The following is a 27,555-nucleotide window of genomic DNA, read 5'->3' on the forward strand; positions in this document are numbered from 1 at the left end:
GGAAAAATATAGGATAAGGAATCTGAAAGAAGAATCAGAGTAGTGCTACCCAAAATAGGGTTTTTTTTTTGGCAGGCCTGACCTGATCCCCCCCTGACTAGAAAGGAGGTGGCTGGAGAGTCAAGCACTCTTCTGAGCCCTGAGGTTGGTCTTGAAGAAAGGCCTGAGCTAGAACACAGCCTGCTAACTGGGGAGCACCTATCTGTGGGATGGCCTTTGACCGTCTAGAAGAGGATGGCCTGCAATAGAAGCCTCTGTTTCTAGTTTCCACCTTTTCTCACTCCAAGCCCTGCTCACAGGTCACCTGCCCTCCTTGGCCCCTGCCCTGACTCCCTAAGCCTTTGCTCTCAGAACTCTTCCTCTCTTCCTAGTGGACTTAATTGTTTTACTCAGTTACCATGTTACACTCAGCCACAGAGATTTGGTGATTTTCAACCCTGGGCATCGGTGGAACCGAGACTTATCTCTGAGCTGACCTTAATTCTCCATAGGCTTCATGTTGCCAGCCTGAGTTGTAAATCCATCTTCTCCCTTGAAAAAGGCTTAGCCTCTGGGAATGGAGAGGCCCACCAGCCCCGGAGATCCCATTCCTGAGAAGCTTCTTTGATCTATTCTCAGCATCGTTCCCTGATTCCCAAGCTTTCACCGGTTTTATTTCTTCTTCCCACTCTAGTCTTTCCAAATCCCTGACTAGAGACAATTCCCCGAAAGCACCACCTCTACCCTCATGATCCTTGGTTCGGTTGTCATTCCTGGCTCTTCTCCATCAAAGAAGCTGAGAGAAGACCAGGGTCAAGGGATGGCAGCAATATGGCCCAAGTCCAGGGGCCAACCTGAACATCCCCTTTTCCCACGCCTTCTTCCCCCTCTAGCTTCTTAGTCTAGCACTGATGCCCCTGTGTTGTATGTCCTCCAGATGTGTCCGAGGGCTCTGTCCCCAATGGAGACTCCCAGAGTGGTGTGGACAGTTTGAGGAAACACTTGAGAGCGGACACCTTCACTCAACAACAGCTGGAAGCTTTAGATCGGGTGTTTGAACGTCCTTCCTATCCCGATGTTTTCCAGACATCAGAGCACATCAAATCCGAGCAGGTAAGGGGCTTCCTAGCACCCAGGGCCTCAAGGGTGAGAGTCCTAAGCTGAACCATACCAGCCTTCCCAGAATATAGACACAAGATGAACATGGGCATGCCAGTATGTATTGGCATATGGCCTTGTGTGCTTGGCATGCGCATACACTCTGGCAGGAAGGAACCCACTCTAATGCACCCTAGGTCACATCTCCTACCCCTGACTTTGACTTTTTCTCTCCCTAGAGTTCTTGAGGAAACCTGTTCAGGCCTCTAAAACCCTTCTGTTCTGATCTGCAATAGGGAGAACTTTAGCACTTGGGAAGGGAACTTGCTCTGAGTTTCTTCAGTATCCAGGCTGTCACCTGCTCCATGGCCTAGGCTTCCCAAGGTGACCCCCGAGGCCAGCCTGAGCTGGAAGCAGGGAAACCTACAACTGTTTCTCAGAATATCAGAGGGCTAGACTGCGGACTGCTTCCCCCTCAAAAGCATAGGGCACGATTCCGAGGCAGGATAGGCTCGAACACTGCCAGAGCCCACATACATGCCTATGGCATAGACATCCAACAGGGTTTACTAACACAGAGCAAAATGCATTCAATGCATTTGTAGCATTCGATGTGCAGAATGCACAGAATGCACACACATAGCGCATTTAGAACACATGCCACACACAGTACAGTCTGGCACAGACCCAGATGCTCTGGACAGCACAGCTCAGCTTTGCTCTGAGGTCCCTTCAGCTCTCAGCTAGCTACTTGCCTTCCTCCCAGCCTGTCCTTTTATCCCATAAGCTGTTTGTCTTCATAAAACAAAAATCAAAAGTCTTTTTAAGGTGCCCCGAGCCATAAACCAACAAAGGAGTCTCAGGCTGCTCTGGGCCGGCTCCGTGAGCTCGCCCTGTCCCCGGCTGTATTACAATGAATAACCTTTATTTACTTTCATTACACTATTAAACACTAGCACAGTCATTTTTCCCCCTGAAACTCGGAGCAGGGCCCATAAAGCAAATCCGAAGCCTAATTGAGTTCATTTTAATTTCTCTCCGATCACAGCGAATTACTCTGGTGATAAATCAGGGGGCAGCTTCACCCCCAGTAGAAGGCCTAATTTGCAGCTAATTACAAAACTGATTTCTACAGGAAGATCAATACGAGAAGGAATTGGAAATGACGAGGCAATCCCGTCCAGCCAGGGAGGGGAGGGGGCCCACTGGGGGGGCCAGGAAGCGGAAGGGAAAAAAAACGTACCCGAAAGAGCAGAAAATCAGTTTTAATTTAACGTAATATTAATCAGCCCAACTTTTCCTGCTTTGTGCAGGCTCCCCCTTTGCCCAGCTCTGGGGTCTGGCTTGGCGGCTGCCGCAATAAAAAGGCAATTAGCCGCGTGTTTCGGGCAGGACACCCTTTCAGAGTCAATGACTGGCCCCCTCCCACCCTTCTGTTAGCCATGTGGACTCTCCCCCTCCCCAATTTCATACCCCAGTGCACAAGCAGAGAGCAAGGGGGCCCGCTGAGCCCTCTTTGTTTGTTTTTAAAGAAGGGGAACCCATACCCACTCAGAAAGTCAAGCTTTGCCAGGCAGGCAAACAGGCCTCAGGAACCTCCTTCCTTACCCCCGAATATCTACCATTGCCGATAGCTTTCCTCTTTCCTCCCTGATGCTCCCCACTCCAGGGAGCCACAAGGACACCTTCGACTCATGCTCTGGGTTGGGGAGGAATGGAGAATGACCCAGGTCTTCCTACTCCTGCTCTTGTATAGCCCTTAGAAACTCAAAGTTGTCACCCCCACCCCCACCCCCACTCCCCAGCAATAACTCAGTCTCTGCACATCCCTCTCCCTTGGGAAGCAGTCTTCCCCCCTCCCCCACAGTAGGGACACTTCATCTTCCTCTGAGACCTTCCCCTTTCCAGGCCTCCTCCTTCTTCCCCATCTGGGAGGACTCCCCTGTTCCTCCTCCCCATCTGCACCAGAATGGTCCCTTTCTCTTTCTCTCTCTCTCAGTGCATCAATAGAGAGCTGTCGCTTTTCTCTCTCCTCCCAGGGGAATGAGTACTCCCTCCCAGCTCTGACCCCTGGACTTGATGAAGTCAAATCAAGTCTATCTGCCTCGGCGAACCCTGACCTGGGGAGCAATGTGTCGGGAACCCAGACGTACCCCGTGGTCACCGGTAAGCAACCCCCCTCAGTGAGGGTGGGCAGGGGGAGGGGTGGACAGTGTCCCTCGGGTTCATGAATCGTGGCATCTTTTTTATAGCATCTGGATCTGGATGTAAGACAGAATTCAGCAATAAGTGACATTGAAGAGGGAGGGAGGGATTGTAAGAAGTTGAGCAGATAGATGGAGGGTGGGGAAAAGAATAAGAGAAATTTGCTTCCTTTCTGTGGTCTGGGGCCCCTGAGTGCTTCTGAACTGGAGGAGGAGGGAGGAGTAACTTAAGGTGCTTGCTCTCTGTGTGGCCTTGGGTAAGTCCCTCTCCTCCTCTAGCCTTCAATTTCTTCATATATAAAATGAGGAGAATGGATTGGATGATCTCTCAAGCCCCTTTCAGCCCTGCTGATCCATGACTCCATAACTAGGCCTGGTACTGGGAGCCAATGTTGCTTGTTCTTATTACCAATTCACCCACCTTTCTCTTTCACAATGACCATTTTACCCAAAATGCAGCAGTTATTGGAACTTTGGTTGAGTCTAGAGCAGATGGGGGTGAGGTGGGGATAGGAATGGCCAATGTTGGGAGAGTAGATCCGAAAGGCACTTGGTACCCCATCCTCAGCCGGGTTTAGGTGCTATAATTGTTGCCTATAAATAATAATAGTAAATATAAACATTTATATAACCTTTACTATGTGCTGGGCACTGTGCTGAGGGCTTTCCAATTATTATTTCATTTGATCCTCACAGCAACGCTGGGAGGTAGGTGTGTGATTATTATCTCCATTTTACAGATGGAAAAACTGAGGCAGAGATTAAGTGATTGCCCAGGGTTAGACAGCTATGTGTCTGAGAGGTTGGATTTGAACTCAGGTCTAACTGACTCCAGGCCCAGTGCTCTGTCCACTTCAGCACCTAGCTTCCCAAGCACTTAATAAGTGTTTGTTGAATCAGTTCTGTGGTTCCTGCCCTATTTCTCCTTCTCACTATGGTACCCAGGTACCCAAGGGGATCATGAGTGACCATGACTCTAGAGGCTTGGGGAGGGAGGCAGTCCCATAAGGAGGGCAAGGTACCACCAGCCTTTCAGTCTCTCTTCTGCCCAGCAGGACAGATCATCACTTCCTCTCCTGGAGCCGTACACATTGCTATTGGCCAGGCTGTCACACTCAGGCAGTAGGCAAGGCAATCCAGGCATAAACATGGGCAGAATGGGTTCCTCTGATATCTTATGGGTAACTGATTCCATGCTGCAAACATTTGTTCATTATTTTCACGTGTAAGGCACTAGACTCGGCATCAGGGGTGTAAGAATAAACAAGACACAGAACCTATTTTCTGGGAATAGGACAAAATCAAGTACACAAATGAGTAATACACAGGAGTGTGAGATAAGTGCATGGGGAAAATTCTGGCAAAAGGCCATGAAACATTTCATAAAGAGACATGTCATTTTTAGCCGGGGGTTCCATCAGGGTAAGCTTTATGAAAGATAGAAAGGAAGGGCTTTATCAGAAAGTGAGACCAGAAAGTCCATTTCTGAGCCTGGCAGACAGCTTGAACAATGGTGTGGATGTGGGAGAAGGTGGAACAAAAATGGAGAGGGGCAAAAACATTGCAGAGAGTAGTTCACTTTGGGTAAAATGCAGAGTATAGAAAGGGAAACTATATGAGAAAAATATGGAAATATGAGTTGGAATCATAGAGTGGATAACCTAGAATATCAGAATCAGGAGTTTATACTTTAATAGCTAGCATTTATATAGTACCTACTCTCTGCCAAGCACTGTGCTAAGCACTTTACAAATATTATCTCATCTAATCCTTCACAACAACCCTGGGAGGTTGACACTATTATTTTCTCATTTTACAATTAAGGAAACTGGGGAGACCAGGTAGCACAGCAAGTAAGAGCACTGGCCCCAGAGTTGGGATGACCTGGGATTGAATCCGGGCTCTGATACTTAGCACCATACCCAAAAAATAACTAGCCGTGTAACCTTGAGCAAGTTACTTAACCCCAATTGCTTAAAAAAAAAACAATTAAGAAAACTGAGACAGCAGTTAAGTGACTGACTTGCTCAAAGTCTCATAGCTAATAAGTATCTGAGGCTGTATTTGAGCTCAGATCTTCCTGACTCCACCTCCAGGTCTTTCCCCTGTGCTACCCACCTGCCACATTTTATAGACAATAGGGAATCAAATAAAGCTTTTTCATAGAAGGGTTGTATGATCACAGTGTTGCTTAGGAAGAGTCCTTGGGCAGAAATGTGAAGGATATACTGAATATATTGAAGAGTGGGTGGCCTGAGGTCAGGAAGACAAGTCAAAAGGCTATTTATTTCAATAGTCCAAGCAAGCAAACTTGGTTAGTTGTAGTGGAAATGAAAGGAAGGATTAGATAAAAATTATCGAGGAAATTGAATCAACAGGAGCTGTTCAATGATTAGATGTGAAGGATGAGAGGAAAGTCAAAGACAAGTCCAGTTTTGAGCCTTTCTGGATTAGAAGGATGGTTGAGCCACCCAGAGAAATGACTGAGCTAAGGGGAGGGGCAGATTTTCAAAAGGCAGCTGAGCACTTCAATTTTGGACATTTTGAGCCTGAGGTCAGGATATCCAAGTAAAAGTATGTAGCTGGCAGTTGAAAATACAAAACTGGAGCTCTGGGAAGAAGTGAAGTGTGAAGATAGAGACTTAAGAGTCATTTACATAGAGGTGAGAATTGAAGGCATGGGAGTAGATGACATCTCCAAGGGACAGAATGTTGGGGAGAAAAGATGGCCGGGACAGAACCCTGGGAGGCCCTCTTGGGAAAGGGTGGGAGGAAGCAGAGAAGAGGAAAGAGAAGGAACAAGTCAGAGAAGTAGGAAGATGGTGTGGTGACCTGAGCTGGGGGCAGTAGCAGGGTGGGGTGTGGCTGAGTGAGAGGCCTGGTTCTGCAGAAGCTCCTGGTTGCCCCACAGAAGGTGGCTGGCACTGCAGAACAGTTTCCGGGCCAGGAAAGTGCCCAAGTGTGAGAGACACACATTGAGGTGTTATTAAAATTCACCTAATTATTCTGGAGACACTAAAGCCAATGTGCCGTTCATTGGGAGACAGGATGATTGAGAACGGCCGCGGTGGGGATTGGGAGACACTGAGGCGTTACCCGCCAAGCGAGGAATGGAGGCGGCATGGGGACCTGGCAGAGGGGCTGCAGGCGCTCTGCGTCACAGCCAGCAGCATCGGCAGGGAGCAGGCATCAGAGCCCCTGCTGAGTATAGCAGGCCCCCAATCCTGGCCAAGAAGAGTGGAAGTGGGGAGTGGAGGGTGGGGGGACATTGTAGATGGCTAAGATCCTGGGATGGAGGAATGTCTCTGACCCACAGCATGAGGAGCAGAGCTAGGTTCAGCCTTAGCCCTCTATCTAGGAAGCCTAAATAGCAGATTTTCCTCATTCTCCATGAGATGGTGATTAGGACCACTATTTTGCTGCCCTTTTGCTGGGCACAGAGGCAGTCACATAGCTGAAGGTTTGGGAGCTAGAGCCTGTCAAAAGTCACTAGGCCTAGGGGTGGCTCAAAGAACCTGACTCTTCCAAGCCAAATTTTGAGGGGATGACAGAGTAGCCTAGGATAGAATGTGGCTTCTCCCAGAACAAATATTCAATCAAGTGCTTAGGAGCCTGACCTCAGAACTTCCCTAGGCCAATCTGACCCGATGGGTGGGAAGTAGCTGGCAGACTCCAGGTTGCCTTTCTCCAGGCTCGAGCACAGACTGAGAGGTGCTGTCATAACTTCCCCCAAACTGGAACTTCCCAGGGATATGGCAGAGGAGAAGTCAAGGGAGCCTTCCCTTTTCCTGACTGGGCCACAAAACCATCAAGGAGCTGCCTGAGTCAAGGATGTAGTTCTGGGTGCAGGGGGCTCCCACTGCAGGAGAAGCACTTGGCTGATACAGAAAGTGCCTCCACCTTCAGTGCTTCTCCACCCCCCACCCCCCACCCCCAATGGCCCTGGAACAGTCCCAGCTCAGCCTGGGAACATCTCCGGCTGATCCATCTGGATCCAAGTGTGAGAAAAGTTCATTTCAGACCCAGCTTGACATTCCCAGGTGGCAAGTTAGCACTAACATCTCAATCTGTATGCGACATTTCAATCAAGCGAGAAGTAACAAAAGCAGAACCATTAACATTCGGAGCTGTTCACCAGTGGTAATGACGGGGAAACTCGCTCCGAAACTGGAAATTACCAAAAAGAGAGAAGTGGGGGGGTGGGGGAGGGGAGGGCACGAGGAGGGGGCAGAGAAGGGGGATGATTTTTCTACACTTAGGCCAAGATCCAATGTTTGGATTAATGGCGCCATTACCCGAGAAAGGGCTGCAGATTACGCTCATTCTTAAAATGTTTTTGCTGGCAATTAAACGGCTGCAGTTATTGATCTTTGTTGATTTTATGTCCTCCTGATTTGCATAATCTATTAAAGATGAATGATTCATGATGTGTTTATTATGGGGACAAGCAGAGTCTGCTGGAGGTGCTGTCAAGGTGAGAACCTGGGTTCTGTTCAGGTCTTCATGGACCATCTCAGAGCTCGAAGCCCTGAAGGTCTCTGGCCTGCCTGCCCCCACCATTCTTTGCCTCCTTGGGAATCTGTGGTTAGAGAAAGGAGCTAGGGATTGGGAGTATTATGTCTTAGGTGCAGTCCCTTCTCTCTTTCCATTTTTCTATGAAGTGTGTTGTTGGGAGATGTCAAAGTTATGCTCTGAGTATCTCTAGGGTTAAAAAAGTTTAGGTTAAGGGGCCAAGGGGCACCAGCCAGGGGAGGAGGAGGAGGTCTAGGAGAGGCTGTTAGTGTCTTTACTAACCCCACTGACAGATTCTTGAGAGTCTTGCTTTATTGGAGAGAATTAAAGGCTTTGGGGGAGGGGAGAGGTGGAGAGGGAAGAAAGAGGAGGGCAGGCCCTATCAGGGAACCAGCCAGCCAGGTGTATGCTAAAAGTAATTTGGAAGCCTGTGTATGGCCTGCAACCTGGTATGGCCTATACCTGTTATGAGGGACATCCGTCAGCCTTTCCTTCCCTGGGACACTTTGGGGTCACACTGAATTAGGGTCTCTATCAAGAGTGACTAGGAGAGGCCCTGCTAGCACCCCGCCCTGCTTACTTCTTTCTTTCCTTCCTTCCACTTCACTCTTTCCCCTGGCACCAAGAGACCAATTTTTCAGGGTGGTATTTGAAAGTTCTGCCGAGATTTTAATTTCCCTGCATCACAACTCAGCAAGCTGCCCAGTCGAGCTGGTTATTTAAATTTATCACCCACTTTCCCTTCCGCTGCTGGGCTGCTCTAGCTCAGCCGTGCCTCTTCTCTCCAGCCCACTGCTTGAGGCTGCTGGTCTGGAACCGAGCCCAGTCTTAGGAATGATAAGGAGAAGGGGACCAGTAAGAGGAGAAACTTGGCTGGGAGGGGAAACCACCCCCCCACCCCCACCCCTAAGCCAGGCTTCCTATAGCTGAGAGAAAGGCCAGCAAGCAGGTGATAGTACATTCAGGACCAGGCAGCTTCCTGAAAGTGGAATGCCCAGAGAGTTTCTGCACCAATCAGGACACCCAGGAAGTAATCAAAGTGTCCATGTATCAAGGGACATCTCAGGGCGGGGGGGGGGGGGGAGGTAAACACAGGTGCATGAGAGATACCACGGAAGAGAAAAGAAGGAAAAGGAAAGAATTCAGAGACTCATAGAATATCAGAGATGAGAGGAATTTCAGAGATCATCTAGTTCAAGGGTCTCTCTCTCTCTCTCTCTCTCTGTCTCTGTCTCTCTCTCTCTGTCTCTGTCTCTCTCTCTCTGCCTCTGTCTCTCTGTCTTTGTCTTTCTCTCTGTCTTGCTCTCTCTCTCACTCTCTCTCTCTGGCTCTGTCTGTCTCTCTTTTTTTTACAAAGGATGGAAACTGAGGCTCAGAGTGAAAAAGTGACTTGCCCTAGGTCTGCTAGTCTTCAGGAAACCATGAAGCCTAGGCAGAGAACTAGTCATAGAAAACAAGGCAATGGATACTAAAGGTCCAGCAACTGTCAGGCAGGGGAAGGTCCTTTCTTCCCCCACCTCAGTCTTAACTTAAACAGTAGAGTCTTAGGCCAAGGTGTTAAGTGAACCTACCTTGCCTAAAGACAATCATCTAGTGACAGCTCAGCAGCCCTACTCATGGCCGCACCCCCCAAACATCATCTGTCCTTCCCACTGAAGCAATGGAGTAAGCCAAGCCTAGATACAAAATTCCATAAACAATACTGAGACAGTCAAAGGCACAGTCCCATGGCAGGTCAGGGGCAAGCCTAAACAGGGGCATTCTGCTCCCACCAGGGTTCTCTCCACCCACCCTCCCCACCCCCAGTCAATGATTTCAGTGTCTTTAATACCCATTCTTCCCCTGGCCCCAAGCCAAGGGAGACTAGGAATCCTCAGACTTGGTGTCTCTGCCCCTCTCCCCTAACTTAACCCCACTACATTCTTAATGTCTCCCATTCTTTAGGTCCCACCTCCAGTCCCTCCCAATGAATCCTGAGAGTCTCAATCCTAAAGATTCTTTGTTTCCTGTTGTTAACACTCCCTCCCTTTCCAAAGTAGTCACCTTCTCCTCTCTGGTTTTCCCCCACCTTCCACCCCCAATAAAACAAACAACCTAACCCCTTCTTAGGGGAGGAGAGGGTAATAAAGGTTCTAAGGAGTAGAGAGGTCTCCTGCCCTTGTCTGTGGGCTGAAAACCACTGACAGGGGAAAGGAATTTCTTCCCAGAGATCACCAGATCCCCCTCCTGCCTTGAGAAGAGAAGGGCAGCCTGGTTGCTGCAGGAACTTGGAAAGAAGAGTCCTTTTCTGTTGTGATCAGACCAAATTCGAGCTCGATCATACTAGCTCTTTAATGTCTTCTTCAGTGCTATGGAGGCTGCCCCAACCAAGATATGGCAGCTAGACCAAACAGTCCATAACAGGAGACTCACATCTCTGTGTAGTCCAGTCTCCAGGCTTCAGACTTAAGTACAGTCGTATTTCCATAGCAGTGAGACATTGACAAATAGTATCTGTGCCCTAGACCTCCCTCCCTCCCTTGGTCTCTCCTTCCCTTCCTCTTTCTAGTCTTCTGCCTCCCTTGAAAGAGGCAACCCTGAGCAAGAGAGTGACCTGTTGATGAAATAGTAAGGGACTGAAAAACAGAGGCACCTACTTTAACCTAAGGCCTAGGGAATCAGCCCAAGTTTCACATGGACTAAAGCTATGTCTTCCACGTCACCTCCATCCCAATAGCCCTTCCTAAGCTTAAATCCATCCTCATCCCCATCTCTATCCTTACTTCTCTCTGTATCGTGCAAACCCACCTCCCACACTCTCCCAAACTCATATCCAGTGCCAACCCCAACCCCAATCCTGATGGCAGATTGATCTCCCCAGGGGTGTGCTGCATGGAGTGCACTAAGTGTTAGAGATAGGGCAAGGTATGAAATATGTTTAAGGGACATTGAGGAATCCATATTACTTTTCTTATTTCATAATCTTCCTTCTCTCTCCTTCTGAAGGAGGTCCTTGCCATTACCTCACAGTCTCACTGCTTCATTCAACCTAAAACAGAACTTCTTATCTTTTTTTTTCTTGGTGTCACAGACACCTTTGGCAGAATAGTGAAACCAAGACACCTCTTCTCAGAATAATGTTTTCAAATGAATAAAATAAGATGCACCAGAGTACAAAGGAACTATATTAAGGATGCCCAGTCTAAAGGAGTGAGGCCAATGTGACTTAGTGACAAATCTGAATCATAGAGTATTTTCAAAGAAATTGATTTCATCATCAAACTAGGCTAACAACGTGTTTTCTAGTCCAGGGCCTCTGGGAGCATGTTTTAATGAAGAGCTAGGTTTGTAGTTAGCATATTAGCTGTTTGCATGTAAACACAGCTTCTAAAGTGCTGGTGCTGGAAAAGTTTGTACCTTTAAATGTTTTAGACCTTGTCCCTGAGATCTTGTTTGTCTCATTAATTTGGCCTCTCCATAAAGAAGGGTTTGCTGAGCAAAGGGAAAGCTGATCAGCCTGAGCCTATCGGAATGATCACAACTTCCTAATTAGTGGGGTTCAAATGAATGCTTCATAGGTCCTTCGGAGCCCTGCTCTCAGAATCTCAGAGATATTTTGGCAGGGTCTGTCTACCACCCATTATTCAGAGAGATGAAGAAGCCAATACCTCCACACATGTACACACCCATTGCCCATATCTACTAAACTGATAGAAAAAGAAAAGTCCCCTTCCTTCTCCTCTCCCAAGATGACAGGAAGGTGATTCCCACCAAGGTAACCCAGGAAGCCTGTTCCCCTCTCTAGCCTCTCAGTCCCATAGGAATCTATCCATTTCTGCCCATTAGTGCAGCCAGAAGCTTCAGGACAAAAGCAACTCTTCTGGCCCTGAGCTTTGGGAATGAAACCCTCTGCTATTGTCACTTGGGAGAGGGCTTTGGAAGCCTTCAAACTGGAATCCCCTCCTCTTCTCTGGACTGGCAGCTGGGCCTGCAGGCAGGGAGGGAGGAAATCCTGGGGCTGGTCAGAGACAGACCTAATGCGCCGGCAGCTTAAGTGGCCGTTTTCCTTGGGATTAGGGTTTCACTTACACAGAGCGGCTGAAAAACACTCTGCTTTAGGAAGGATTAGAGCTGACAATTCAGTGCTCTCAGGGAACAAAATAAAGCCTGAGAGGAACTGGAAAACCTGAAGTATCAGGAGACTGTGTAAACAGGATTAGCCTCTGCCCACCCAGCATGAGGGGCTCCAGACTTCATAAGAAGACCCCCGTACCCACCTCTGCACGGAGCCCAGCTTCAGGCTGCAGTCCCCTTCCCCACTGCCAAAGCTATCTGTACCTCCTTTTGGGGAGTCATTTATTCCTTGTTCCCCAACCTCAGTCTTGTTCCTGGCAGGGCTCAGAGCGGAAGAAATACTTACCAGGGCCTCCTATCACTTGGCTCCAAAGAGACCCTGTCACTGTGGTTGAGTCTAGAGCCCACTGGTGGTTAGAGTAAAGCTATTTTGTGGAATTCTTAATCTCTAAAAGCAGAAGCAGAGGCCTTTTATCACCCATTGGTTGATGGTTGACTCAAGACCAAGACCAAGCAGCCTGGTCAGAGTCTTCCCAGTTCTCCTTTCCAGTGAAGTTCCTTTAGGAGCCAGCCCCACCAAACTCACAGAGAATTATCCATGAAAAGAACCAATCATAGTGTGACTTCCTACAGGAAATCAGTTACAATTAATCTACAAGGTAGTGTACCCCACGGAAAACTGAACCACAAAAAGCCATATCTATGTATTTCATAACAGTTTGTAACTAATAATAGTAATAACAATTTACAGTTTTACAAATATCTTCACAACTATATGAGGCAGGTAGTTTAAGAGAGTTTAGCCTAGATGATCTCTCTTTTCTAGTTATAAATGCTGCAATCATTTGAATTTTACAGATGAGGAAACACAGTCTCAGAGAGGTTAATGACTTGTCCAAGGTCCCACACAATAGAGTAGCTAGGATTCTAGCCCAGGTCTTTCTGACTCCTAAGTACTGTTGTCTTCTTACTAGTGTTGTCTTTTTATATCAGTAGGTATTTTTTGAGCCTCAGAGTTATGTCTAGCACAGGATCAGGCACTAGTGATGGGATAGAGAAAGAGTAAAAGACATGGTATTGTAATACAGCCTTCAATGAGCTGGAGATGACTGAATATGAAACCTAGGATTTAAAATTTCTAGGAAATTTGAGGACAAGGAGAGAAGGGAGATAGAAATTTAGGGATGAAATAGAAGGACATACAATACTTTTTTACAGTGCCCTCTATAAATGTGAATTGACTTGGTTATTTCAAGAACATGTGTATTATATGTATACATACACATACATGCTTACATATATGATGTATGTGCTGTGTGTACGTCTACATGTATGTGTGTACATACATATATATTAGTTTGGTTGCAAAATTGTCCCTCACCTTCCTTATCTGTATAATGAGGGACTTAGATAATAGTGATGGCCTTTGAGAGCCACCTTTGACACTTTAGGACTCTGTTTCGTATGTATTATTTTAAAGTATAGTTTATTTATTCAGTTAAGTATAAATTTATTCATTGAATTTTCCTTTTAAGTGATTTTATTTGTTTGCTTATAAATGAATTCTCCATAAGCTGTTGAACTTTAGAAAACAAGACCATAGTTTTTTTGGTTTTGAAAAGCAACACTAAAAGTTTTTGAGAAGTTTATGAGAAGCATGCCAAAAGTTCAATGAAAACATCAACATTATAGTTACACAAAGTTACTGTTTTCCTGACTTAAGTCTTCCTATATAACATGTCAAGCTGATACAGAATCCACTCTTTGTGAGAATATCAACTGAACAAAAAAGTTTTTTAAAAATCCTTTAAATCTATTTGAATATAACTTTATCCCATGGTACTTTGTCTAATAATGCCATTTTTGTACTGTCGTTACATATTCTGATGCTTTATTTTTACATCTTCAATTCAATTCTATAACCATGGTATAGGTGCTGAGGAAGGGACAAAGTTTAGATTAAACACAGTCCCTGCCTTCATGGAGTTTGCAGTCTAGTGTATGTTGGGGGCAGGGGAAAGTGGGGATAAGGTACATGAATAGATAACTATAACCTATAAGTATTATTAATTTGTGGACTTCTGAAAACTGAAGCCTAAATTGAGACTACTCCCACCATACGTTCATTGACTTGGTCAGTCCTGAATTATTCTATTTCCAGATACAGATTGGTTTCTGTCATATCCTTCGGAAGGTAAAGACATCTGAAGCCAGTAAAAAACTCAAAGAGATAGATATTGTGTAGGACAAAGACCTTCCTACCACCATGTTGCAGAAGATATGTGTTTGGCAGGATCTTAGATGGTTTTCCTGGACCAAACATCCAAATGTGACCTCTTTTCTACACTATTTAAACAAACCCCACTATTTAAACAGTGCCTGGGTATTAATTTGATTTGTAATCCAGTCAAACGCAGAATCAGGGCTATCATCACTTACATGTTTGCTTTGAATCTTGGATCCAGGAGATTTGCAGCAGTTGATTTGATCTGGACCATTTGGTAAGGAATGCCTGACATAAGTGCACTGTCTGATTTGGATGCTGTGATTGCTGAAGGAATTGTCTTTAGAATCTTCAGGGAGTTCTGTATTTGAACTCAGAAGACATCCTCATCTAACACAGCACTCCTTATACTTCTGGGTACTTTAAGATCCTCAACTGTTAGTATTTCTTGAAGACCGTCTTTATTTTTTAGTAAAACTCTCAAAGGACATTACCACTCCACCCCATTGAGTTTTACACCAGTTTCCATGCCACTAATTTATTCTTTGCATTCCACTTGCTGTTTCTTGAAGACAGAAATCCCAGTATGAATAACATTCACTTGCTTGATAATTCAACTTAACAAACATTTATTAAAAGCATACTCTATAAACTGTCCTGCAAGTAACATGTGGATATTTCTCTGCTATGCACTCCCATGAGGCTTTCCAGTTGTTACCTGCATTTTCAACTGGCAAGAGTAACGTCACCATTCCCTCCCTGTAGTAGGACCTCATAGATTTTATTGCTGACATGCCCTACAATGCATTGTTTTGTTCCCATTTCAGTGCTTCCACTAAAACACACACACACACACACACACACACACACCTGATTTCAGTGTGAGTACCACCTAGTCTATGATTCCTTCTCCCCTCACATTTGTCCATCCAGGCACAGACATTGTAAAGAGCAGGGCTGTGTTGATTTTTCCTGGCAGAGATTCCAATCTCCATTCATATGATGATCTTAGTAATTTACAGACTTTTTCCCAAGACGCTTTTTCTGTTATCGACAATGGCAGTTCCAGAAGAATAGACTCCTTTGACAAGAGTTGGGTCAATGTATTCCTGATCTTTTGGCAACATCTATAAGTTAGGCCACTGACAGTACCACAGAACTGCCTGCAATCTAAGATGATTTGAAGATATTGAATGGGCAGTTCTTTGTGATGAGACCCACTCATTAACTTATTCTTATATTCAAATATTTATGATATACTTTCTATGCACAAAGTCCCATGATGTTAGGGCATAGCAGCAACAGCTGCAGACAGAGTCCTAAGAAGAGTGATTTATACTTTTTGCGATATGGTCCTTCTTACATACACCCATAAAGAGTAGTTGAATGGTCTACAGGACATATCTACATGGAAGACTGTGTTTGCCTCTTCTAAAAACATTTAGGAATTCATTTTTCATTTGATGGTAATGCATTTTGCAGATTCATCAAATTTCATATTGGGAAGGGAAGTCAGAATCAACTAGTCCATCCCCTCATTTTATATATGGGAAACTGAGGCACAGAAAGGGACAGTGACTTACCTTAAGTCAAACAGGAAGCTAATGGAAGAGCCAGGAACAGAACCCAAGTCTCCTGATTCTCAATTTAGTATTCTTTCTGCTTCACTGCACTATATTTGCAAATCATGATGTTTTTTTCCCCCTATCAGAGTAACTCTCAGTGTGGGAAAAGTTTCCATATGTTAGAAGTTGGTCTTGCAATTTTGCTGAGAGAGACAGAGAGAGAGAGAGAGAATAGTAGTTTAGTGACTAGCTTTCTTAGGCTCCCTACACTCAGCATGTACATGTTGATTAATGATATCTCTCAAGTATTAACTATAAGCAGCTTTCTAGCCCTGCAGGCCCTGCTGGCCTCACTGCTAAGGTTGGGTAGATGATTTTGCACAAAACAACAGATTACTAAGAACTGCATTAAAATTTATGTAAGTTGGGGAAATATGCTAATGCAGTTGAAATATAGTTTCATAGGAGTTCAGATAAATTTAAACTCTTACAACCTATGTTTCTTAATGGAATATGTCTTTTCTCAGCCCCTTTGTAGATCTAAAGGTCACAGGGCTGGGAGAAACCAGGTTCCAATTTCTAACTCCAAAAATCTTTAAATCAATCCTTACTCTTCTCTGTCACAAAACCTTTTAGTCAAGCAGATATAAATCATAGGATTTAAAGAAGAGACTTTAGAGATTGTCTAGTCATAGAATCACAGACTACAGAACCTACAGGCTGGAAGGGATAGCAAAGAATCTTCATTACAACATCCCGACCAGTTGTCATCTAACCTTTCATCAAAAACCATCCATTAGTGAGTGTCCATTGCCTCCTAAGGCAGCTTATTCCACTTTTGGATAGCTCTAATTGTTAGGAAGTTTTCCCTTACAACAAACCAGCCTCTTCCCCTTCCAACTTTTACCCATTCATTGTTTCCTGTATGCTCTCTGGAGCCAAATGAAATAAATCTATTCTGTCTTCCACATGATACCTTTATGTATACTTGAAAGACCACCAACATGTCACCTCCTAGGTGTCTTTTTCCCTAGATTAAACATCTCTGGTTTGCCAGTGTGGGCAGGGGTCAAGGGACCAACATTTCCCTTTGCTAATTCAGTCATGTTAGTCATATAATGGGTTGATAAGCAAAGTCATGAAGGTAGCTTAAATTTAGACCTAGGTTCTGTGCCAGTATTCTTCCTATTATAGCACAAGGTTTATTAGTTGGTCAATAGGCATTTACTGAGCAAGTTCAATTACATCATTTTACCGATGAGGAAACTGAGATTGAGAGAGGTTAAAGGACTTGCACAGTGTCACCCAGTGTCTGAATTGGGATCTGAACTTGGGTCTATCTGCCTCCAGGTCCAGGACTCAATCTACTGTACTACCTAGCTAAAATGTATACCTATTTTATAGTTTACAAAGTATTTTCCTCACAGAACGAGGTTTTCTCTTTTTACAGACAAGGAAACTGAGGCTCAGAAACCCTAAGTAATTTGTGTGAGGCCATATGATCCATCACTAGCATAACAGTTGTTCTTACTTTGTCCTTATGACTGGAATATGTCCTCTGATTTCTAGATCAAAATTCAACAAGAGAAAAGCTACTAGAAAAGTAAATGCTAGTATCTCCTGTAGGTCAAAAGACATTTGACCCATACATTTAATTAATTTAATTCAATAAACATGTATTAATCACCTAAATGACAGGGAGATACAGAACTTAGGTAAGACAGGGTCTCTGTCCTATTGTCAATTACAGTATAGAACAGAGACATGAACATGTAACTATGGCAAAATAATAGAAATTAGGTGCAAACAGAATGCTTTGTGAGTTCTAAGGAGGGAAGGATCATGGGTTTTAAAAGAGGATTTCAATAGGTAGTATTTCAATAGGGAGAGAGGTTGAAAGAATAATAGGGAAAAGTGTGAGCAAATGCATAAAAGTGGGAAAACAGTGATTGGCAAATAGAAAGCATTTAATAATTGCCCATTGGTTGATAGAATGTAAGCTCCTTGTGGGCAGGGACTGTCTTGCTTTTTGTATTGGTATTCTCAGTGCCTAACACAGTGCCTGGTATGTAGTAAATACTTAATAAATAACCATTCTTTCATTCATTTATTCAAAGTATAGGACATGTGCATGGGACAGCAAGTAATCTGGTTTGTCTGAACTGTAGAGTACATGGGGTGGGGGTAATATAGATAAAGTTGGCACCAAACTGTGAAAAGTCTGGGATCCCAGGCAAAGATGTTTGGACATTATATGACAGCCAATGGAAAGGCATTAAGAAATTTTGAGTAAAAGAGTGACACTACCAGAAATATGCCAAAAGAGGATGAGTCTGGAGGTAGTGTAATTACTGCAATAGTCCAGGTGGGTGACAGTGAAAGCCTGTACTGAGGTGTTGGAAGTAGGATCAGGGAAAAGAGGATACATGTGAGACTTATTGTAATAGGAGGATTCATGGGACTTGGAGACTCTTCTGATGGGAGAGGTGAGGGAAATGGAAAAGCCAAGTGTTGTAAAGATGGGAGAATGGCAAAATGGTGGTGGCACTGACAGGAACAGTGAAGCCAGAAAGAAAAGCAGGATTAAGACAAACAATGAGCTTGGTTTTAGACACGTTGGATTTGAGGTGCTAATGAGATATGCTAGCAGAAATGTCCCATAGGCAGCTGAAGATGTGAAAAGAGAAGTCAGGGTCAGAGAAGCTGATTTTGTAATCACCTGAATCTAGGTATTAATTGCAGCTGTGGAAGAGATGACCAAGAGACACAGTGTAGAAATCAAGATCCAGGGGAAAGAAACTGGTGGGGTGGCTAGAAAAGGAGGAGGAGAAGCAGGGGAGAGTGATGTCCCTGAAACCAAGGGACATGGTAGGATGGGAAAATGAAGGGTTGTCAATAGCATCAAATGTCAAGAGATTGAGAAGAAAGAGGACAAAGAAAAGCCACTGGATTTAATGATCATGAAGTTTCTGATGTCTTCAGAGAGAATGGTTTCAGTCAAAGATAGAGATTGAGTCAACAGCACTGTTCCAGACTGCTGCTTTGCCTTTTATAGGAATTTACAAGAATACTGAAACAACTTTGGGCAAAAATCTTTCTACTGCATATTTTTAAAATAATTTTATAAGATCATGTATCAATAAATGTATTTTTAGAAATTTGTTTCTAAATCATATCTAAAAATTAAAAAATTATTTCTAAGAACTATACAACAGAAGATTTTTGTGCAAAGCTATTAATATTTTCTTAAATATACTATTCATCATTCTAAAATAAGCAAATCCACAATTTAAATTTGGGAGGAAGGGAGAATTTGTCCCTGAAATTCTAACTCACTTTTTTTGGCCTTTACATCTAGCACAGACATAACAATGAGAGAATAATTAAATGTTAAATTGTGTGGTACTGATTACCAGCACAATTAATCAACAGGTATTTATTGAGCACCTGCAACGTGCTTATTACTATGGGGAATAAAGAAAAAAAACATAGTCCCTGCCCTCAGGGAGCTTACAGTCTACTTGAAGAGGACAATCTATTAAGTGCTATGTGTAGGGTAGAGTTTGAATGCTCAGAAAAAGAGAGATATCAATGAAAGCTGGAGAAGTTTAAGAAAGCTATAAGAAAGAGTCAAAACCTTGAGCTGTGCCTTAAAGGATGGAAAGGATTTGAACAGCCAGTGAAAGAGGGGAGCACTTTTATACCAGGCATAGAAAATAACACAAAGATGAGTGAAAAAGAATATGCCTTACACATGTAGACCATAATGACAACAGCCTAATTAGACTGGAAGGAGCATGCTAGACAGTAGTAGAGGGACACTGTAGCGGCAAGCACCTCAAGCACATCCTCAGGGTTTGCTGCTCACACAGGTTCTTGGATCTGCTTTGTTAAAGGAAAGCAACTCAAAATGGGTTAACAAGCTTACTTTAATCAGTCAGACATATATCGTTTACCTTGTTCAGGGGAAAAGGTCAGCATCCCGAACTTCAAAGTATACAGGCAGCATTATCAAGACAGAAACAGATCAAGTAGACAGATTTCCAAACTGTCCAACCATTACATCCATACCCAGTCAACATCTGGGTTTCCACATCTGGGTTTTTCAAAGCCAGGGGGGCCCTGGACAACGGCTTCCCAGAATACAGATCAAATCACAGAACACTTCTCAAAGTGAGCCCCCAAAACAAAGCCTCACATCAGGGCTTATATAGCCTCCTGGCTCAGAGAATGTAACAACCTTATTGACTCACTGGCCAATCAAAAAGAATCTACTGAAAAACAAGCCTCCCACCCCAGGCTTCAGGTGCACTTTAGCCTAGGGGCAGGGAAGATCTTTAAAATTTACATTCGCATTACAGACACTAATGGAGAGGATATAGGACTGGATTGTGGAGGACCTTGAATATCAAGCAGTTTAGATCTGATATAGTAGGAAATAGGGAACCACTTCTTGAAGGTTCTTGAGAAGGGATGTGATGTGATGCAAACTTGGTAGATCTATGTAGAACAGTTTAGGACTTTTCTGGAGTCAGGGAGCTCATTTGGAAGCTTGTTGAAGGAATCTAGATATCAGGTCAACTTGGGATGATAGAGTGGGAGTGAAAAAGAAGGCTTTCATTTAAGAGGAATCAAGAGAAGAATTGATTGGATGTATTGATTAGATGTGGAAGGCAGGATATGAATGAAGAGGCATAGATGATCCCAGAGTTTCAAAGCAGAAAAAAAGGGAAGATGGTGGTACCATTGACAAAAAGAAGAAAGTTGAGGAGTGGGGAGATGAACTGTTTTATAGAGAAAGACGACTTGAGTTTTAAACATGTTTAGTTAAATGTGCCCACATAAAAATATTTTTTATTAGTCCTGTAATTTCATCAGTATCAGGAGCTGCTACTTCTGATGGAGATTGTCACCAGCTCTGCAATTTAGTCTTAGATAGTTGCCAGAGGCACTGAGAGGTTAAAAGTTAAGTGACTTGTTCAGGATCACACAATAAGTATGTATCAGGGTAGAACTTGAACCTAGGTCTTCTGAGGTGAGATAGTATGGCATAGTAGATAGGGCAGTATATTTGAAGGCAGAAAAACCTGTGTTCAAATCACACATCAAATATCAACATACCTTGGTGAACCATATGACCCTAGGCAAATTGCTTAATCTTTCTATGCCTCAGTTACTTATCTGTAAAGTGCTTCCCAAAGTCCCTTCCTTTGACACTGTTGACTGGGTCAACTGTGTCAAATTCCTCAGTGAGATTGAGGAGAATAAGGAGTTAGAAATGGCCCTTAGGTTTGGTCATTTATGACCTTCAGGAAAAGTTTTCATGGAGTGGTGAAGTCAGAAGACTGATTACAGGAGGTAGAGAGAAAGGGTAGACTGAGAAAGAGAAGATGCCAATGAAAAGGACAAGATAAAGATGGTAAAGGAGGGGTAGTCTAGAAAGTCTTGGTGGAGCTGTGAGGGCATGGGATCCATGAAACCCAGGTCTTTCCCTGGGGCACAAATAGAAGTATTGGACTTAGGGAAGAGAAGGAACACAAGTTCCCTTAAGACAGAGAGGAAGAAAAAAGATGAAGAGGCAGACATACAAAATGGTGATGAGGGCTGATGAAGGCTTAGGAGGCAAACTCAACCACTTCAATGAGTCCCCAATATAAGGAAGGTGTTAGGGCAGTTACTCCAACTCATATTGTATGTTTAAGTTTATAATTCATCTTCATTCAATTTTTATAACTATCTGATTACATAATTTTCCAAAGCATTTTACATAATTTTCCAAATGTATATCTACATAACCGACCTCGGAGTTCCCCATGAAGCTTGAGTTGAAAGCTGGACAGCAAAAATCCACAATGAACTAGGTTTGCCTGATTCTAAGAACCTTTAACAGGGAATCAGGAACGGGGAAAGATCCTAGGGGCATCTTCTTATTCATTTAAATGTGACACAAGCAGCGAAACATCTCCCTCTTCTGCCCCTGACCTGAGAGCCCTCAACACTTGCCATAGAGAAACCAAATTATGTCCTTAGTGATGTCCTTCAGGATTCAGGAAGGGACATGGCCAGAAGTGTCAGTATCAGGATGAAGGCATGGAGGGAGTTGTGTTCCTTAGAACCTTAGGTGTCGGAGGGACTAAAATTGGGAGGTCCGAGGGAAGAAGGGTTGAGTGTGGCGGTGAAAAGGTTGTGATGTACCAGAGAGACTACTTACTGGAAAACAGTGGAGGGACCAGGAAATTTAGTCAAGAGGCATTTGTTAAGTGCTTATCATGGGGATTTTAAAAAAGGCAAATTCATTCTCTGTCCTAAAGAAATTCACATTGTAATGGGGGAGACAACATACAAATAGATATTGGAGTTAATCAAATACATATATATATATATATTAATATAAATATATAGGAGGTGATCAAAATCCCCTTACTCCCAACCCTATATCCTGTGTTCTCTCTGCTGCCCCCTGAGAAAACATGGTAGCCAAACACACAAAAGATACACACATGTACAGATGTACTGCTATTCATACATGATCATGTGGCAGTTTCTTTTTCATAGAGTGACCTGGTTCCAATACCAGCCTCTCACCCCCGTGCCTTGTCTCTTTTCAGGTCGTGACATGGCGAGTACCACCCTGCCCGGTTATCCCCCCCATGTTCCCCCCACTGGCCAGGGAAGCTATCCCACCTCTACCCTGGCAGGAATGGTGCCTGGTAGGTGATAAAAAAACCACAGTCAAATGCTGGGGAGAAGGGGAGGGGTCATGCCTGGGGAAACTAAATCATAGGTGTTTTGTGAGTACAGAATCTCTTTCCTAACCTCCAGTTTCATATTTCTTTCCCTGCTATCCCCAAAGGGTGGTCTCTTTCTGTGTTTTCCTTCCCTTCCTCTCCTCAGTGTAGGCTGGATGAAGCACAGGCCTGGGAAAACGCCTGGAATATGGTTGCAGGGATACATATATGTCCCTTCCACCACAGTGGAGTCACCTCTCCTGTCACCTCATCCTTAGCCTACTCCCCCTATCAGTACCCAGAGGCTACCCCAGGCCCTGGCCAGCTAGCTAGCTGACTATATACCCAGAACATAGGGCCAGGCCAAGCTGAGGTGGCTTTGAAAAGCCTACCCTGGTTTCCATGGAAACCTGGAGTCAAGCACCATTTCTAGACAAATGTCAGTCACCTAGACAAAGCCACCCTGGCTAACACCAGCCCCCAGTGGGGAGACTGGGAAGGGCGGTACAGAGCAACACTTCCTTTCCTCAGTCTGGCAGGGGACAACCTCCAAGAAGGCAGTCCTAGGATTCAGGATATGGCCTGGGTCAAAGGGGCTCTAGTTCCAGGAAGACAAGTCAGAAATAAAGCCACCTCCTCCAAAGAGATGCCCTATGCCCCAGTATGGAAGTCATCACCTGATGTTTATATATATATACAACCAGCAGTTAACTCTCCCCCTTTGTCTGAAAGAAGCAAGGTTGGTTTGCAGCATCTCAGAGGGAAGTAGGTGGGATGCAGAAAGTGATTTCCCTTGCTTACAACTTTGCCTCTATTTTCCCATGACTTGAGGATGGGGCACTAGAGAATGAGTTGGCTTTCCCAGTTAGTGCATCCATTCTATGGAAACCGTTTTACCAAAATGAAGATGGTGGGACTAGGTCCCCTTTCACTTCCACACACTTACCCTTTAGTGATTTCCTTTCTCCTACTAGCTGGAGACTTGCAATCCGATTTAGAAGGGCACATCTGTGGTGTTATTTGTCTGTCCCAGGTCACACCCTGTAGACACAGGAGGGTACAGAAGGAGCTGGGACACTAGGTGTGGAGGAGATGAGGAAACTGGTAGGAGAGAAAGAGGGGAACCTCAAGGGAGAAGAGGTGAGATGAGTGGGGGATGGTATGAGGGCAGTGGTAGAAGGTAGGAAGTAAAGAGACCCCCTAGGAGGAGAAAGGGAGCAGGCAGAAAGGGGTAAGGGAGGGTAGGGGGTAAAGTGAGTCAGTGGGAAGGAGTTAGGGAGCTGGAGGGGGGATAGGGAAGTGAAGGAGGGTGAAGGGAGGTGGGGGTGGGAGGCAGGGGAGCCGCAGTGGCAAGAGGGGAGTCGTTAAACAGAATCCAGTGCTGATGAGGAAATTACACTTGTTTCATTAGCGATCGGGGAAGGAGATAGCTCAGTTCCTCTTGGTCACAGTTGAGCTCAGAAGCTCATTATCCTGCTGCACGCATGCTTTCCCTCCTCGTCAATAAACAGGCTTTCCAGTGGCTGCATCCCCCCTCCACCCCCCACCCCCCCCCCCCCAGCTCCCTCTCTGAGAGGGGCTCCTTCTCCTCTACTTAACCTGCGCTGCGGGATCAGTGTAAACAGTCTGGGGTCATCACACAGGAGAAAGGGTGAGAGAAAAACTCAGAGGCCTGGCCTTTCTGAGAGGAGAAAGGGAGGAGGCAGGGGGGACAGCCAGTGCCAGCTAACGGGTGTCATCTCACCCCCACCCCTAAGCCTTTGGAGAGACTGCCCTTCTCTTCAGGGCTCCCAGAGGCCCTAAGCATTGGTCTTCCTTCCCTCGTTAGACCAAAGCAATGTCCATCTTCTTCCTGTCTTGTATTCTATGATATCTCTTTTCTCCAGTCCGCTGTAGTCCTAGAAAACTAACCTCAACCACACTGCAGTGGGCTGTACCCACACTGTGATTTCCTCTGGGCATGACAATGGATAAAAAGCAGTTACTGGGCTTTTTTTCTGTGTCCATGGGCATGGAATACTGCTAGCCCCCCTCCTCCATTCCAGGCTATTCTTGATAGCACCAATTGTGGGAAAATAGGTCTCTTGCCCTCTGGTCCATTCTTGGAAATGCAAGCCAGAAGTCTAGATTCCATGGATGGCCCAAGCCCTTCAGCTTGGTTTGACACATTGAGGATCTCAGGTCCTCCTGCTGATTCCTACTGGGCAGTGCCATCTCCCCAGTAACAAGAACAGCAGATAGAGCCAGGCTTACCAGCCTGAAAAGGGAATCACCATCAGAAAAGGAGGGAAGCAAAACAGAGCTTGCTGAGTGGGCATGAACTCATCCCCCAGCAGCCTTTGGATATACTCTTGTCGTCCAGACACCTCTGCCCCAGGGGCTCTGGGACCAAACCAGTTTCCTCACCCCATTCAACAAGCTCCCTCTGTCCACCCCTCCAAGCCATCATCTGTCTGGGTCAAGCCAGGCCTGGATGTCAGGGGAGGAGGCTTTTCGACTTCAGGAAACTCAAATGCCCATTCCTATGATGATAAGGATGCTGTCCTTCAAAGTGTCTGCATCCCTAGGACTCACTCCCCTACTGTCTCCTCTCCCTTCCCTGCAGGAAGCGAGTTCTCAGGCAATCCCTACAGCCATCCTCAGTACACAACCTACAATGAGGCCTGGAGATTCAGCAACCCGGCCTTACTAAGTGAGTACGGTCACCAGAATGTCTTGTCTGTCTGCTCGCCTGCCCCACTGCCGGATTTTTAGCCCCACTCATGTCCACAATGGTGGGGGGGAACATGGGGGGGGGGGGTGAGAATGGTTAGCTCAGACTTGAGACTCAAACCAGACTCCTCCTTCACCGAGGTCAGTCCCCCTCCTTCTTTCCTCCTGTCCCAGAAGGGCTGGGTAGGGCAGGCAAACATAAGTAAGTGCACTTGTGACCAGCCATCGATGGAGATTTCAGCAAATGGGTGATGAACTTGCTGGTCCTTGTGCCTCCGGGCGGGTAAATTCGGCTGAGGCCGAGAGAGACCAAAGTGCCGAAGGTCCCAGAGCTGTACATTTAGACCCTCCTCGCCTCCCTTCCCCCCGCCCCCATGTCACAGCCCCGGGGGTTTTCGGTTTGAGTTACTTTTCCTTTTTGTTCTCCTGTTTGTCCTCTCACCCAGCCCATTCTTCTCCTGTGTTAACTTCCAGGTTCCCCTTATTATTATAGTGCCACCCCCCGGGGCTCCGCCCCTGCCGCTGCTGCCGCTGCCTATGACCGCCACTAGTTACCGCGGAGACCACATCAAGCTTCAGGCCGACAGCTTTGGCCTGCACATTGTCCCCGTCTGAAGCCCGCCCGCCCGCCTGCTCGCCCACTCGCTCGCCGCTGGCCTCTCTCCCGCCGCTGGCCTCTCTCCCGCTGCCACGCACGGAGGGAGGGAGGATCCACGCCACGCCACGCGACGGGACGGGATGCTACGCCTCCCAGTTGGCCCCTATCCTCCCCATTTTCCTCTTTCCCTGCCCTGCAGTCTTTCTTTAAATCCGGGACCCGTTGAGACGGGACGGGCTGAGTCTCGAGAGGAATCCGCAGACCCAGCCTTTTGCCCATCTCTAGCCTCTGCCTCGCCGCCCTCCGCAGTCTCCTGTAGGTCCGCCGGGCAGGAGGCGTAGGGATGTGCCCTAGCCTGGTCTGGCGCCCGCCCCCTCCTCTCGCGGTGCGCCTCCTCGGGCCGGGGGCAGGGTCTCGTGGCGTTGGCCAGGGTGTAGCACGCCCAGCTTATAATGCCTGGGCCTGAGCCAAGTCGGGCGGGCTGGACTATAAGAGCAGGGACAGCAATCACGCCCCTAATAATCCGACCCGGTCAGGCTGTCCCTGACCCGCCCCTCGCTATCCCGCAGCCTGCGGAACCAGAAGGAGAAAGAGCGACACGGTGTTAAGCCGCTTTGCCGGAAAGGCTTGGGGAAAGAAAATCCTGAACAAAAAAAATTATAAACTAAAGGAAAGAACCACCCACCCGACCCCTAGTACGCTGGGCTCTCCCCTCCCCCCCCTCCCACCTAGCCCAGGACGTAAGGGGGAATGTGATGCAGAGTGTCTGTGGGGCTAGAGTCCTTCGAGACAGTATCTCTGCTGATGGGACACAGGGCAAATGGCCCTTCCAACTACCGGACTTAGTCTGGTTCTTTCCTCTTCCCACCAAAACCGCCACACCCTACCTACACCATCACTACTGCCCCTGTTGCTGTTTGGAGCTATATACCGCCCCAGCCCCCATGGGCTTCCCGGAACCCTGAGACACACTTAAATTAACCCTGCATCTCAGACGCCTCCCCACTCCATCTCAGCCTTTACAATCGTGTTCAATCTCAGTTGGGCTGGGTCACCCTAGAGCAATGGGTCCCAGTCCCCGTCCCAGAGCTAGTCCCAGCCCTGATTCTGGACATAGACCCTCAGTCTGGGGCTGGCCAGGTGGAACAGCCCTGGACCAGCGTGGTCCGCTCCTCTTCCCCCCACGGAGCCAAGCCAGGGGGTTTGGGATCCAAGTTGAGTCAGCATAGGGCAGTGTCTGAGCTCTCGCTGCCTGAGATAGGCGTGGGGGTCAGCAGGCCCACCACTAGTCTTATCAGCGAGGACTGGGCAGGGATCTCAAATTCTGCAATTATTTAATATTATGGTATTTGCAAAAAGAAAAAAAAAGCCTATGGCTGCTGCTTTATAGAAAGACGGTGTGTGTTGTGTGAAGGCGAATCCTCGTGTATATAAACCCTTCCAATGCCCCTCCCGGCCTGGGCCACCCTGTATCGTAGTGACTAAAGCCACCCGCTGCCCGCCTGTAGATAAGCCCTGCTGTCTGTGCTGTGAGAGTCGCCGCTCACTTTGGGGGGGAGGGGGGAGGAGGGAAGAGATGGGGGGAGGGGGTACACAAGATACATACCCAATAAAGCACAGCACGTGGGGGAGGGGCGCGGGGCAGGGGAGGGGGGATTTTTTTTATGTTGCAAAAAAAAAGGTTTGAAAGAAAAGAAATCACTATGCAAAATGACTCCTGTGGACTCCTATCCTGTGGTTGTTCCCTTTTAAACCATCTCTCTCGGTCCCGTGCTTCCGCCCCGTTTCTCTTTCTATGTCTCTTTCCTCTAATACTGGCTTCAACCTCACCATCTCCAACTATCAGGCCTGATTTATAATCCTTGAGCTCTCAGTCCTGCCT

The 27,555-nt window shown here is 46.1% G+C and overlaps 1 protein-coding gene across 1 annotated transcript in view; it reads left to right on the top strand.

The window, feature by feature from the left end:
* PAX2 (paired box 2) overlaps positions 1-27,220 on the top strand; it is a 101,017-nt gene extending 73,797 nt beyond the window's left edge. The window contains exons 5-9 of the mRNA XM_069098750.1: positions 917-1,092; positions 3,117-3,243; positions 22,244-22,345; positions 24,969-25,055; positions 25,569-27,220. Coding sequence (XP_068954851.1) covers positions 917-1,092; positions 3,117-3,243; positions 22,244-22,345; positions 24,969-25,055; positions 25,569-25,690 — 614 coding nt within the window. The 3' untranslated portion in view covers positions 25,691-27,220. The remainder of the gene's footprint in view (positions 1-916; positions 1,093-3,116; positions 3,244-22,243; positions 22,346-24,968; positions 25,056-25,568) is intronic.
* Positions 27,221-27,555: the final 335 nt, after the last annotated feature.

The sequence above is a fragment of the Petaurus breviceps genome, unplaced genomic scaffold, assembly GCF_028583685.1.
Source record: "Petaurus breviceps papuanus isolate PSGF00001 unplaced genomic scaffold, PetGlider_PUasm1.0 37, whole genome shotgun sequence".
NCBI lineage: Eukaryota > Metazoa > Chordata > Mammalia > Diprotodontia > Petauridae > Petaurus > Petaurus breviceps.